The following is a 15,282-nucleotide window of genomic DNA, read 5'->3' as shown; positions in this document are numbered from 1 at the left end:
ACTGAACGAGCCTACGGGGCAAAGGCACATATCGACCAAGAGGAGACTCAGAATGACTATAGGAGGATGCAAAGGAACTGTTAATAGACACAAGTACTACAACAGTGGCAAAACAGCAACAAAGAGACACAAAAGTACCAAAAAAGACCCAAAATTACATCAGAGAGACACAAAACGACCAAACAAAGACAAAAAAAAGACAAAAAACATTGTAAAGACACAAAACCATTAATAAAAATCGATAAAAAAATAAATAAATAAAAAGCTTAACTACCAAAAATTCTGTTTCTTGCTCTTGTGTAGGAGAGATGGTGGGGCCTTTTGCATATCTGTGCTCAGGGGCTCATTGTCTCATAATCTGCCCATGACTACACCTCCCAACTGTTATCATTGTGCCGAAGTAAGTGTGCATCTACTCATGGACGAGAGGCTTGTGATTGTGACTGTATGAGATGTAAACATTAATGCTATCGTCCTTGGGTGATCTGTAATGTTAGCTAGCTCAGTGGTGCTAGGTGAGCTAGCAGTAGATGCACACTTCCTTCTGCATGTTGACACGATTGGCAGATGTAGTTGTCTAGACAACCCGGTCTCACTCCGAAGTCGTTGAAATCTGGTGCTTGGGTAGGGACTTCTGGTGTCAGAAACCAACGGAAAAAGCTGTCCTTTAACATCGGCATGATACGCGGCCGGTCACCGTTATAGTTTAACAGCGCTCGGCGGCATCAGGGGGAAACACGTAAGGTAAGGACAAAAGTTAAGGCTGTGAAAGTCTAAGTAGGGCGGGTCTAAGGGGTGGTGGATGCGTCCAACAAACACCGAACTTTTGCCCAGGACAGTGATGTCCGCGTCCCGTCAGATTGTAAAGTCAAACCCTATTTTTTTTTTCCAAAATCTAACCATGTTAGTTGTTGGAGGAAAAAAACACCCCAACAGTTTGCGGTGTTGTACTGACATAGTGCGTTTATTTTGAAAGAGACTGTGTGTAAACCGTAAATTCCTGTGAAAACAGAAGTGTATTTTGAAAGAAGCATGTAACGGACAGAACTTGACACGGTGTCCCAGAACGTTAACAACCAACGCACCCAGGGTACCTTGCATGTCATATCTGGACACTGAAAGTCCATGACCGAACGTCAATAAGTGACGAGGTTGCAGTGAGAATGTGTTGGTCTAGAAAGAAAACAGTTCTGTTGCTTTTAAAGGACGACCTGCTCTACATCCTGAGTGACAGTCCATTTCCACCTGTTGTTACTGCATAAATAACCCAAATATATCACCCTTAAAGAGACAGGAGAGGCCACATCAGCTCTCGATATCCTGTAATTACATTATCCTACTAATAATGCTATTCATTGTGGTGATGTGGGGAACACCAGGATCCATCAATCTTATATTTATCTAAAAGATGAATAATACGTAGCCTGTGGTAGGTTTATTGAGAAGGCCGCATGAATCATCTAACCACAATTTTAATGCACAACACACAGGGATTATTAACTAATCAATAATACAAATCCCAGCATGGAAATACCATCTATTTGCCTGACACAGCCTTAAATCACTGTTCATTATTATTGCCGTTTGAATATGCAGGGATTGCAATAGCCTTTATGCAATCAAGTTCAGTATGACGGCTTATGAAAGGAAAATAATTTGCGGCTTATAATTGTGTTTAAGAGGGAAAACAACTTTCCATCATTCATTAAGGTTTAGGGGAGGCTGCTTTGTGAGGTCTGAGAGAGGCGAGAAATGAGGGTTGCTATAGCAACAGCACAGCAATTGAGAAGGCCAGTGTGAGAGAAAAGCGGGAAATTAATGGAGTTGAGAACACTGGAGCATGATTTGGCCTAAAGTGTGTCTCTTATGCCTGAACATGAACCCTACACTAAATTAAACATTCATTCCTACTTTATTAAAGTAATAATAAAACCAGCGGCGTATTCCGCTATTTTCTGTACGGTTTATTCAGAGGATTATGCGTCCGTGACACTCTTCAAACAACAACACAATGCACTGGGTGTGCTGGTGTGAGCGTGAGCTAGTGTTATGTATGGGATATGAAGTGGTGTGAATGCTGTGAAACGTGGCGCTCCGGCAACAGAAATATTCTCGGTTGCTGTGAGATCATCCGCAGGCTGGTAGTATTGATCTTTACTCCTCTCTGATAGCTTAAGGTAGCCTTGTCTATAATCAGGGAGAACCTAGTGTCTCCGGGGGCCATTTTAAAATGTAGCAGCATTTGAAAACCACAACTTCAGTTCGGCTAAACCATCTCCATGACAACTGAGCAACTCTATCTGCTGAGGAAGGCCATATGATGTGGTTGAAAGCAAGTAAGCGGACCTTGTGATAAGAATTTCTTGTAGAATCAAGTTCGTCGGCCTGCATATTCCAAGGTTACATGATATAAATAAGTAGCCTGGCATATTAAAGAAGCATTACTGTGTTTGGAGCCTGTATAATGTCTGTATTATGCCTAAGGGCTTCATAAAACTGTGCTAGAGGATGGGCAAAAGATACAACCTGTTATTAGACACCCCCAATTACATATAATGGTGAAATGTTCTGAAACAATTGAGCCTCTAGGTTAAAAAACATTCCACATGGAAAGAAGCATAAATATTAAAGGTTGTTTACTCACAGGTATTTTTTTGTTTTCAAACCACAGTGTTAGCTCTCTGCATACAGAACCATGCACACTACTGTACTGTATGTGGGCTGTGCACTATGCCTTGCGTTGTAGATGCAATCAATGGCCGCCCACTTCGTTTGGTTGACCCACTGAGTTTCCAGAGTCCAGAAGACTGACCCGATCAATAACGGTCGACTGCAGGCAAACACCACACCAGTGCCCTCATCACACACCATCAATATAAACATGGCTTAGCAGCACCATTCATCATTATGGAAGTTTTAACATATTATTAAAGGCGCAATCTGCAATTCAATTAAACCACCAGGGGAAAAAAATAAAACATAAAACTGTAACCTCCTGTTACTCTCAGACAATTTAACATGTTTAATACTCTGCTGCTAACGCTGCTGCCGGGATACAGCGGAGGAGCCGGCTGCTAATGCTATGTACCGGGACACTGCTAATGCTGCTTGCCGTGCTGCTGTAGCTCAGTTGTAACTGTTACTGATGCTGAGACTCTACTGATTGCGTGACTGGTAGACGGCGGTGGGTGGCGCAACAGGCCAAAACACAAATTCAAAACATAAACATAAACATGACCGTAAAATATTTTTTTAAATGCGAATATTCTGGCTGTACTATTGTTGTCTGTGAGATCAGTATGTTATATGAACATTATTCCTTAGTCTCTGTGACATATTAGGAGGATTTTACGACTATTTGCTTTAGATTTCTTACATATAGCTCCTTTAATGACTTTTAAGGGATAATATATATGAACCTGAATTTAAGACATTTTAAGACTTTTTATGGTCCTGCAGACACCCTGTAGTGAGGGTAAATGTTGGTAAATGTTTGTTAACATCGCTCATTTTTGCAAATGCAGAAATAAAAGTGTCATATCTACATACATAAAATGTTGAGTTTCAATCTCCAACTCAAACTCCTCAATTATGAATATGAACTTTTATATGGCCAATAAATTCAGGACTGATTCATTATAATTATATTTAAAAATAAAAGCATTGCTGTCCCATTGGCCGAGGAAAAAGAAAATAGATGGAAAGATAGTCGTGACAAAAATACCTAAGTAAAAGTTTTGATTCTGTCAAAACCCTGAAATAGTATTAAAAGATTACGAAATATTTAATTAAAACTATTTTTTTGTGATAGAAAGTAGTTTTTATTTTATCATATTTAATTTATTCCATTTATTTTATTTTATCACTTATTCTATTTAATCTTATTTATTATATATGTTTTTAATTTTTACTTACAGTTTAATTATTCCATTTGCCGTGACCATTTAAAGAAAACAAAAAAAAAAAGGCAATTTTTTATCTTTTCCTCAAGGCAACGGACTGCCAAAAGTAGTGACAGCAGATTGCCGGCATCCACAAAGGTGTCAAAAGATGCATGAATCTATCAACTGTCAACTCGTCTACAGGAACAACCTCACTGGGATGTAGCGTTTCATGTCTGGGGTGTTTCATATCACAGCATTATTCATTCACGTTTCATTCCCATTAAAGTGAGTGGACTTCGGTGGAGGGTAGAAACCCTGCAGCCTCCTTCCACCACTCAGAGTTAATGGAAGTTAACAGACAATAATGGGATGACAAACCATATATTTTACTCTGGGTGGCAGTCAGGGCTTTAAGGGAACACCAATACAATTGAATTTTCGTTTTCACATGTGATCCATTTCTCTCCGGCTCTCTACCCCGTGTTATTTCCAGTAAGGAATTCACAGTTCTCGTTCTGTGCTAGAAATGACAGGGGTGTTTGTGTCACAGCCAGAAAAAGGTGACTGGGAGTCTGGCTGTTTATTGTATGCGAGGGATGACAGAAAAAAAATGTTTTTTCTTGAATTCTCATTATGATTTATTTAGATATTTCTTTTTATCACCTCTGAGCCTATTACTTTATTTAATTTCCTGGCTTCAAAATGCTGCGTGCATCATACGGCGAACAGTGAAAATGAGTCTTGAATGCACCAGTGAAATGTATGTGAAATATATCTGCTCAATAAAAAAAGGTATTTAGAAAAAAACAGGAGCTTTATTTCCATCTTAACAAGACAGAAATATATTGTGCACTTCTGTAACGTTTCATTAACTCACAGCACCATTACAATCATAAAGTAACACATTAGGAATCACTTGCTTTAAAGTTAATTTTGCTTCAGCTATATTTAAGGGAGTCCTGTGGCAGTGAGACCAGTGAAAGCTTGCAATGAAGGAGGCATGTTAAAGATGTAAAAGAGGGGGAGTTTATCTCTCCTCAGACTGACTACAACACACAGGTGGAGTAGCTCCCGGAGCAAACAAAATGCACATCCTCGTTTTTCGGCACCCACTGGGAGAAGAAAAATAAAACCATTTTAGCAAACACTACTGGCCAAGCTGCCACAGACCTCATGTATCCAGTAAAGCCGGGGCCCTTTGAAGTAGGATTTGATGTTTACTTGGACAAACTGCATTTTAACAGCTTGTGCAGCGTCACCGGAGAAACAGCACCCAAATACTCTTTTTCTATTTACAGCGTTTAACAGGAAAATAACTGAAGCACAAGGGAAAAGTACCACTAAAAGCTTTCAGTCAACTCCTGTCACTGAGCAGATGTATAACCCCGTTGCTCTACAATCATGTTGTTGCCTTTATTCAGAACACAAACAGTTTCCCACTCCGGCATGAAAGTGGTCTCCTATTGAACAGCGCACAGCGGCGACAGACATTAAAGAGCGTTTTTGAACATAGAGGGTTTAAAGGGACACGAGCAGAAGAATACGATGAGCGGTATCGCATCAGTAATAGATTAAGGCTGTGAAACCCAGGGGGTGAGATAGTGGAAACAGGCTGAGGCTCTACATGCCAGCAGAGAGATGTAAAGCCCGAGAGTCTGAGGGAGCTGACACACACAGCTCAGCAGAGACAACACCAAGCCGGCAACAGGGACAACTCTCAGTATAGGTGAAATGTGCAGAGCATACATAATGACCGACTTTTTAGTCAGTCCACTCGACACAATACACAATTAAAGAGTTGGCTTCTTTTCCCATTAATAATTTCCAGCAACAACATCTGCAGCATTTCAGCTGAGCAAAGTTCTCCGAGTGTCCAAGAGAGCTGCCAAATCCCCATCAAGCTGGACTTCGGACATGTTTTGGGTTAGCTTACGATACCTGCCCACATCCACCAGGGGGCTCAACCTCATCCTGCTCCTCTCCACGTCCTTTTGAAACATATCTCTGCACCTCTGGAGCCCCTCTACAGACCCTGGCTCGGGGGTCTCCTCATGTCCAACGATCATCCTCTCTTCCTCTTCTCCTTCACAAAGTAGCGATGACACACACTCCCTGAGTGACACCACCTCTTTCTCCAGTGCCAGAGAAAATATCTGAGCAGCACCCTGTCCTCTTGTACCTTTGACAGGCTGGATGGAGCTGGATGCAGGGAGGTAGGCCAAGAGAGAGTCCAGAAACTGGAGCATCTGTAACTGGCTGAACAGAACCACAAATTGCATGTTAAGTTTCATGTCTTTTTAGAATCGCTGTCACTTCTCAGCTGCTTCCCTCCCGCCTACCTGTGCGGAGTTTATTTGCAGAATTTGTACTTCTAAGTGCTCGGCTTGCCAGAGAATCCTAATCACTTTGATATTCAGTGGACTATCACTCGGACGTGCTTCCTAGTCAACTTCAAAGCCTTGTCAACTTTGAATCCATTAATATAAATTGAGCAGTGCCCACTTCTACCACCTTCCTTAGTTCTTTTAAATAAAATGAATAATTCAAGAGTGCCCCCGGTAGTAGTGTTTGAAGAGAGCAGTGATATTACAGTTTGCAAACAAAAAGAAAATCTCTCTGTTGGACAAAGCATTTTGTGTTTTTCTCACTTTAAGTAACAAGTCACAAATTAAAAAGAAAGTTGCTCATAAAAAATAAAAGATAAGAAAATGGCATCCAGACAATATAAATGTCAAAATAAGATTACGGTACTCTGTGGAGTTTTTGACTTCTAAAGAGCAGGGTTTTTTTTGGAACAGGTGCCCCCCGTTGTGTTTGTTCTCAAGCACAAGGACACACATGCACGTGGGTGATGCAAAACACACTCCTGCTGATGGCTTTACACTATTCCACTGTTCTACAAGTGTCTTTTGTGCACCAACAGATGCAACAAAGAGGCAGCAAAGGTAGGGAAGAATTAGACTGCAAATGATTATAGGTGTAGCAATGCAACAATGACTATTTTTACATGCACAGAAAATTTGTTTTTTTTGCCCTTCTGTTTAAATGGCTAATGAAAATGAACATTCCACTGATATTCCTATTAACATGCAGCCATGCACACTGTGATTAATGTGTCCTAACATGCAGGTTATCACGTTTAAATATGGAAATGTGCCATTTTGCTTTTTTTTTCATCAGAATGGAAATTTTGATGGGACGTTTTCCACAGTTGGCCGACTTGTTCGACTAAACGTGAACTCTTCTGGATACATAACTTAGGCACTTTGGCCCCTAAAGGCCCCATTGAGGGATTTGACATTAGACCATTCTTGTAATGCTGTAATTCTATAGCTGTATATTTGTATATATGTTTTTTCGTCATGTACCTTTATTTCTATGTGTGGCGTGACTGTATATATACTGTGACATATCAAGATGTGTTTTTGACGTATGTATGACGACCACTTAACTAGATCCTCTTAAGTAGCTTTGGTACCATATTGGGATACACAGGTACATTTTTTTTTTTTCCTTGGTTTATTTTCATTATAAATATGGGCTACAGGTGTGGCATGTCACATGACTGCCTCAGGCAGCACTACGGGTATTTAATATGGCAACTTTCTGTCATGTATCAGAAGTTTGAGGAAGTGCAATGTGACTCGGAACGTCACTCTGTATTAAAATCCCTCTAAACGGGAGCTACATGGTGTGCGGACTTATTTGTTTTGTACTTTGCCAGAAGCTTACCATAGTTGGCCAACTTGTTCAACAAACACAGCCTCTCTCTTTCCGTCACACGAAGTTCTTAACAAGGTCAGCATTGGGATATTTGCACATATCCAAAAAACCTGTTGATCTCCAAGTCTTTACAATGTTTAAAAGTAGGTGTGTCTCTCTTTTCTTTTGGGCACTCACCTTGCAAACTGTTGGCTAGTTGGTCTTTGTACAATGCATCCATGACAATGCACAGAGCTGACTGTAAACAGGCGAAACGCTGTGTGCCAGCAAATGAGGTATAAGCTCCACTTGAGACGCACATTCCGAATGCGCTGTATACATGTCCAGAGAATGCTCCTAAAACCTGACACACAGCAGCTATCGCGGTTATCGAAAAATGCTTCTTTCGGAAAAAGGCCTAATTTGTAATATCCATGCGGAATGCGCTTTTTACATGACCCTTATCAAATTCAGAATATTGTCACATTTGTGACAATGGTGGAATATGTGTGTGCATGCAAACATAGCCAATGCAGGTTTCAGAATATTCCAAAAAGGAAAGAAATGGATTCAATATCTTTGTTAGACCTCAAGGTAACACACAATGATTTTGGTAAGTAACACCCACTTACAAGAAATGTCTCCCTGGCACCTATAACTTAAAGATAAAAAATACATCCTTTCACTTTATGAACTGGTCATGATTATGGCCAAAACTCGATACTATCAATCAATATCTACACCTCTGAGGTCAGGAATAAAGCCATCACACAGTTATCTGTAAATAAAAAATATTTACCTGGAGTGGACAGACAGTTCCCCCTGGAAAGGGGTTATCTGGTGCCAGTGCAGCAGCATGAAAGCAGATGGTCCTGAAGATTTTAACAGTAGATACTGCGGGCTCACTTCTATCCTCTTACAACCCACTCTTTTCTGAATCCAGCCATCTATGTCACCTAAGCTGTGATCAGGAGAGTCTATGTGGAAGACCCAGTGATCCAGGACCGCCATCAGACTCAGCAAGTCCTCTTTAACCTCATCTGGGTACAGAAAGAAGACACTAATGAACATCTGTGAGTCAGAATTTAAATCTGAAGTCGTAGGCATTTGTGATTTTACCTGTTTTGAGTTCAGGGTTTTTCAACAGTTGGGTGTGGAAATCACCGTGAATGTCTAAAGCAACTTGACCACAGTGCAGGACAGCCGGTGTTGGGTTGCTCATGAGGGCAAAAGCATCTTGTCTCTGGACGTAATGGAGCACGACACGGCACTTGACACTGCCAGAGTTCAACAGAGGTGTCAGCCTGGTCACAGCAGTCACAGCCAGTCTGCATGTGTTGAGATCATTGGGTCTGCCGACACTGTGCTGCTTGCTTCTTTTGGCTGCGGGCTCTGAGAACGTGGAGGCAGAGGAGGGGGAGGCGGAGGAGGAGGAGGATGATGAGGAGCAGGGCGCGGGGAGCCAGAACACTTGGCTCTGGGTCTGGATGACTGCAGGCGTTGAGCTCTGACCCATCTCTGTCAGGATGGATAAGCTCACACTGGCCACTGGTCTGGAGCAAAAAATAACACATCACTAACAATTAGATATCACATAGACAGTAGATAATCAGTTAAAAAAAAACACAAAATGAGTGTGTGTGACTGAACGTGTGACTGCTTGTGAACTGATTAACAGCCCCGATATCTCCAGGTGGTGAAATGACATCAACCAGACAAGTGCACCAATCAAACCAGCAATATATGGGCTCTTGAGGCAATCATGCCAGAAGTGGTTTTCTTCCACATGTTCTCAAATAAAAAAAAAAAAAAGGAACAGGTGGATGGAAGAATGTGATAGCTTCTTGTTCCCACAAAAGGAGCTTGGGGAGTTATTAAATACTTGTTGCCATGGTGACCACCTAGCCACCCTGCATCTGCCTTTGAGGGATTCATATAAAGCTGGGGGCAATCAAAGAGGCAAAAAAACATCTTTACTTAGTTAGAGCTATTTGTTTACAGAGATTGAGAGGCTGGGATTGATTTAATCATGAAAGAAGACCTCAGAGGAATAGTTTGAATCTTTTGAAGAGGGGTTCTATGAGGCACTTATTTATTCTGAGTGTATTACATACAGTAGATGTATGAGAAGCGGGCAGGAGTACCGCCACAGAAGCTAATGTACTGCTGTGGATGGATCAGCAACAAAATAATTGAAGCCACTTTAAAAAGTCCCATCTAAAAAACAGCAATATCAGGTCAAGTGTATGCTACATTTAGAATATTTTCAACGTATTATCTTGCCGCCAGATGGCAATTTTTGATGGGGAACTGAAGCCATTGCATTTCTGTTTTCAAAGCCAGATTCCATTGAGAAAAACAGTTATTTTATATTACCGAACAAAGGAACTACTGGTTGTTTTAATGTGTTACTTTGGTGTTTTAAAGGGTTAGTTTGGATTCACCAAAGCCACACAACAAAGCAAACTACCTAAGTGACTGAGGCAGCGGTGGACCAGCAGCTGCTTTGTTCAGCGAGCAGAAATCAGGGTTCCTGTGCACTTTTGGTAAATGGTAATGGACTTGCACATGCATAGCGCCTTTCCAGTCTTCCTTTTTACACTACAAGTCACATTCACACACTGGTGGCTGAGGCTACCATATGAGGTGCGACCTGCTACACAGCTTTAACACACTCACACACCAATGGAACAGCCATCAGGAGTAACATGGGGTTCAGTATCTTGCCCAAGGATATTTCAACCTGCAGACTGGAGGAGTCGGGAATTGAACCTCTGATCTTCCGGGTAGTGGACAACCTGTTTTAACTCCTGAGCATGGACATGTTTTAGGATTTTTACGAACGTATTCTAAACCATGTATATCCTAAGCTTTTCTAAAACTTGCTGTTAATTCCAAACTATTTCCAGACCTGGAAAACAATTTTCTAAATTCAAAACTTTCTTAGGAATTCCATGACTGTGGGAATCCTGTATAATTACTGTCTTTGTCGATAGAGTCTGGTGACTTTGACAAGAGCATAGATTGGGAATCACTGTTAATGGCTTCCCCCATCAGAAAGGGCTGTCTGCATCAAGGTAAAGCTGTTAAAATATCCTAAATATAGCATATGCTAAGACTTTTTTTAGGTGGACAAAATAGGTTTTTCTGCTCCCCCCATCCACAGCTGTACAAGCACCATCTACTGTATGTAACACAATGACTATGAACAAGTACCTCACACAACCCTACTTCAAAAACTATCCCTCTAAGGTCTTTGAAGTCAAGCGGAAATTGATTACTCAATATGATCAGTCCACCTCAACCAATGGCACCATACTGTTTTAGTTCTGACGATCAAATCAGGGCGCGATTATTCACTCTGACAGCTGGATAGTAGTACATCTCACTTGACTTAAACATGGAGCGCCATACTAACATTCCCTGCATCTTTATCAGTACCATACATACATAGATCCACTCAACCAGAACTCATTACACCCGACAAGACATCAAGCGGATTAGCATTTTAGGAGAATCACTCCGAAGTGTTTAGATAATGTCATGTTCAATGGGCCATATTTACGAAGGCTGAATGCTTCGCTCCGTAAAGCTCACGCATTCTTCACACAGACAAACATACGATCAGCTTCAATTAGAAAACAAATCATGTTTACACTGAGCTGTCAGTAGTTAGTATCACTCCCACGACCATTCGCTCCTCAGCGATGCGATGCCACAGCTTGTCAACTTGAGGTTTTGAAGACACTGCTGGCATGTCTTCCATCTTGTCATCCGAGGCCTCGTCCTTTGACTCATCATCATCGCAGTCCCAAAGAGCAATAAGGCCTTCCTGGACAGAAAGTGCAAAGACTATAATCAGTGATGACAAGTGTGTGACAGCATTGACAGCAATAGCAGCTTATGTCAAACATTTCAATTTACCCATCCGGTGCACATGTATTGTTCTTTTCAAATACTACTTAAAAACAAAAAGTGTTGCAGTGATGCATTCTGTCAAAATACAGTTTCATTATTCCTAGAATTTGAAGCTTGTTTTTCAAAAAGTTTGTTCTGGGCCACACACAACATCCGAGGAATGTCTTGTGACCACAGCACAAGGAAATAGTATCAGCTGCACCGAAGAATTTCAAAACATGAAACGCCATCTAGAGTTACAAAGGAGAAGACAACAAAACATTTGTGGCATTTGTTTTCACTGCCTGCGTTTGCTTCCTCAATGCCTGTGGCCGCATTAGGAACGCTGGTTGCATCAGCCTCATGTGAGATGCCATTTCAAATATGACAGCTTATCAGCGTGAGTGACAAGTGCTGGAGCGAAACCTTAGAGGCTGAGGGGGAGAGGGGGCGGGACTTATAGTGATATACCTCACTGTTTTAACATAATGTGTGGCCCATGTTAAAATTGTGAACTGAATTTAAATGCACGCCATTTTACAGACATTTCATTATCATAAATGCCACTGGAATCTACAAGAGCTAACATCAGCATGCTCTCAATATCCTGTCATAAGGCTTCATGTTGTCCTGTCTCAGTGCCAGAGGGAAGGCAACTGACACTTGACTCTTATTAGTTCCAAGGCCTCTGGCAAATTAGCTAAATACTGCGACACCACAGGCAGTGCTTTGCAGAAACTCATGCTAATATACAGTAGTTCCTAGCATGTACTGTACCTGCTCATGCTGGGTGAGGACAGTCTCTCTTTCTGAGACCACATCGGTGAGGGCTCGGACCGACTGCTGCAGAACTCTGTCCTTCATTCTCACCTCTCGTTGAAGCTCTTGAAGCACGCTCAATCCACTCTGCATAACAGATTGTATGTGACTGACAGTATATATCATAAATTCAACATGCACTGAATAACAGAGAGGTGAAAAAGAAGTTTTCTTCCAAAATGTCATTTAAATAGCAATTACATTATTTATTATGCAGCATGACAGAGCAAGAATGCTCCATTTTACGTAGCCTTGATTCAGTATACCATGCATCTCTACATTTTATCATGAATGTCCCTCATTCACTCCATCACTGCATTCTTTATCTATAAAGCTATATTGGGCAAACTTCTACCTCTGCACCCTTCTGCGTGTAAGCTCTGATAATTACCAGCCACACTCCTCCAAGTTGTTGCTTTTTAATGAACCCCAGGTTTTAACACATCTGGGGAAAACTGCATTCTCCTACTCTGCACCTTGGACACGGAACAATCTTCAAAAATGTCTAAAATCGGAAACACTTAAATCCATTGATGAATTTAAGGGCATCATAAAGAATGTGGTGACAGAGACATGTGCTTATTTTTCTTGAGAGGCCACTTTGTTTGAATAGTTGTTGTTTTGTTGTGGATTTTTGTATTATATGTTGTATTTACGCCCCTAAACTGTGGAATTCGCTACTTCTGGATATTAGAATATATTAGCTTTATTAGCTTTTAATGTGAAGTAACATTACAGTCTTGACTTTTAAATTTTAACCATTGGTTTTTACCTTATCTCTCCTATTCATTTGTTTTATTTATTTACACTCTTTATATGTAATAGAGTTTTGATCATCTTTTTTGTTCATTTGTTCTGTTTTGGTTGGTTTGCTTTTTTAATATTTTATTGTTTTGTGTCTGTGTCGTTTCAATTTTGCACTTTGGCCTGCATGTTTGTGAGAAAGGTGCTATATAAATAAAGTTGAGTTGAGTATTTGTTGCATTTTAAATGTATTTTGATTGTCTGATACCTTGACCAGGTCTCTCTTGTAAAAGAGATGTTCAATCTCAATGGGACTTCCTGGTTAAATTCAGGTTAAATAAATAAGTAAAATAAATAAAAATTGATTAAATTAAATCATTATCACAGTATCAAAGCAATCTTTTTTCTGTCAACTATTGTAAACACATCCCTACATGGCAAATGTATGCAGAACTACATGTTAAATAGTCAAACTATGTTCAATAAAATAAAAACAAAAAAATCCACACAAAAACTAACATAAACATAATTTCGTCTATTTCTGCTTGGCTTTTTTTTAATTCACATTTTGTAAAACAATAGTATGCTGTAGTAATGTTTTTGGCATTCAACTGATTATGCTAATAGTGAATTATTGCCCAGCCACTCCAGAAATACTTGATAAATGCTCACCTGTAGTCTGGACTCTAAAGCTCGAAGAGTGAGGAGACAGTTCTCTGGTGGAGGAGTTGGTGTCTTTAGTGTTTCACTGTCCTGGCCACGCTGAAATGTGTATTTATAATAAGTAATGCTGCCTTCAGATGTTCACTTTATCAAGGGAAACATATGTAGTATTGCACATGAGAAGTAAAATTCATGCCTTACAGAATATGAAATGCCGCAGAGGTCAGTGAGGAGGAATTTTTCCAAAGGCTGTCCTGTTACACCTTGATGCTTGAAAACCAGCAGCATTTGGTCTGTTCCACATCCCAGGAAGTCATCCACATGAACAGAACTGACACCTGACCAGTGGGAGGCTATCTGGGAAAGAGAGTTAAACAAAGCAGACTTATAAAAAACTGCAAACTGAAAGTAAAGCTTTAAGGATAGATATCGAAACCTCACTTTACCTGAAATGTTTCCTTCCACAAAACACAAACATGACCCTGGTGAAACGATACGACAAACAGGCTGCCATTTCTTCCTGTGTGGACCACTTGAATATTTTCAGGTTGCTCAAAGGGGAGCTGGCACACGTCTTTCACGATGCCATCCTCAAAATAAACAAGTTGCTGATTAGAAGTTGCTGCAACCACAGTAGATTTCAGCATGTCATCCACTTTTTCCGCTGACAGCACCAGGATGCACCTTGTGATGCTAATATAGGGATGAGGCAACATCATGGTGCCATCAAACACTTGTCCACTCTCCACAAAATAGCCCAGGGTTTGGCTTGTGGGCTGTTCTGAAAGGTTTTGCAATCCAAGAACAAACAGCTGCTCTTTGTAGAGGGGAAGCTCTCCAATAACAATGTGGGACAACTGAATGGGCACCTTTCTGACCTCTCCTGCCTGCAGAGATGCATAGAAGACATTACCACCATGGCTCCACAACACTGTGGGGCCCTGGAGGATGGACACACTCTCCCTCATTTGATAAGGGAGTTTAAACTCAATGCAGGGCTCCAGTCGGTTTGAGCTGCTCAGTGTGAGGAGACTATACTGGAAGCTCTCCCCCTTCTCACTCTTCTTTGTCACTAAAACACACGCTGCGGTGACTCTGCTCTGAACATTAACGGCACATTTACATTTCACAATATCCACATGCGCTGATCTCCTCCGGCTGATGACAGCTGCTCCATCAGCTGCCTTCACGAACGCGCTGTCTTCCCGTTCAAACGAGAGGCGGTGGAATATTAACTCGGTCTTTTCGCTGTCATTTGTGGCTGAGGCTCGTTTGCAGTTAAACGAGATTATCTTTCCACACAGGGAAAGCCGATGGGGATTTAGATACAAATCTTCCGAGAGCAATCTCTCCATTATGCAATAGGGAAGCTTCGTGTGCCTACCCGGTTCGATTCCTCCTTATTGACAGCTTCACTTTACGTTATTGGAAAGCTTGGAGCTGTCACTTGCGTGTCAGAAGTCTCACTAAGGTGTACATATGGTCGACTGGTTGCTAAATGTACTCGTGAGAGCGACATTTCGCTGTATTCAACGTCTCATAGCGACTGTTGCACACTCATACCGGCGCGCCA

At 41.1% G+C, this 15,282-nt stretch overlaps 1 protein-coding gene across 1 annotated transcript; it reads right to left on the bottom strand.

Moving 5' to 3' along the window:
- Positions 1-4,129: 4,129 nt before the first annotated feature.
- Positions 4,130-15,196, bottom strand: fancb (FA complementation group B). The gene is made up of 8 exons (XM_050048548.1): positions 14,156-15,196; positions 13,911-14,066; positions 13,719-13,808; positions 12,261-12,389; positions 11,243-11,418; positions 8,706-9,139; positions 8,386-8,626; positions 4,130-6,140 (listed from the first exon to the last, which is right to left on the bottom strand). The coding sequence occupies exons 1-8, from the start codon at positions 15,062-15,064 to the stop codon at positions 5,732-5,734; spliced, it is 2,544 nt and encodes an 847-aa protein (XP_049904505.1). The 5' UTR covers positions 15,065-15,196; the 3' UTR covers positions 4,130-5,731.
- Positions 15,197-15,282: the final 86 nt, after the last annotated feature.

Source organism: Epinephelus moara, chromosome 7, assembly GCF_006386435.1.
Source record: "Epinephelus moara isolate mb chromosome 7, YSFRI_EMoa_1.0, whole genome shotgun sequence".
Classification (NCBI taxonomy): Eukaryota; Metazoa; Chordata; class Actinopteri; order Perciformes; family Serranidae; genus Epinephelus; species Epinephelus moara.
This window is presented reverse-complemented; position numbering and strand designations above follow the sequence as displayed.

Coding starts and splice junctions, on each gene's coding strand:
- fancb (XM_050048548.1), bottom strand. CDS start 15,064: ATGGAGAGATTGCTCTCGGAAGATTTGTATCTAAATCCCCATCGGCTT. Junction 14,067..14,155: donor TGTGGAAGGAAACATTTCAG/GTAAAGTGAGGT, acceptor TCTCTTTCCCAG/ATAGCCTCCCACTGGTCAGG. Junction 9,140..11,242: donor CTAACTACTGACAGCTCAGT/GTAAACATGATT, acceptor TTTTTGCTCCAG/ACCAGTGGCCAGTGTGAGCT.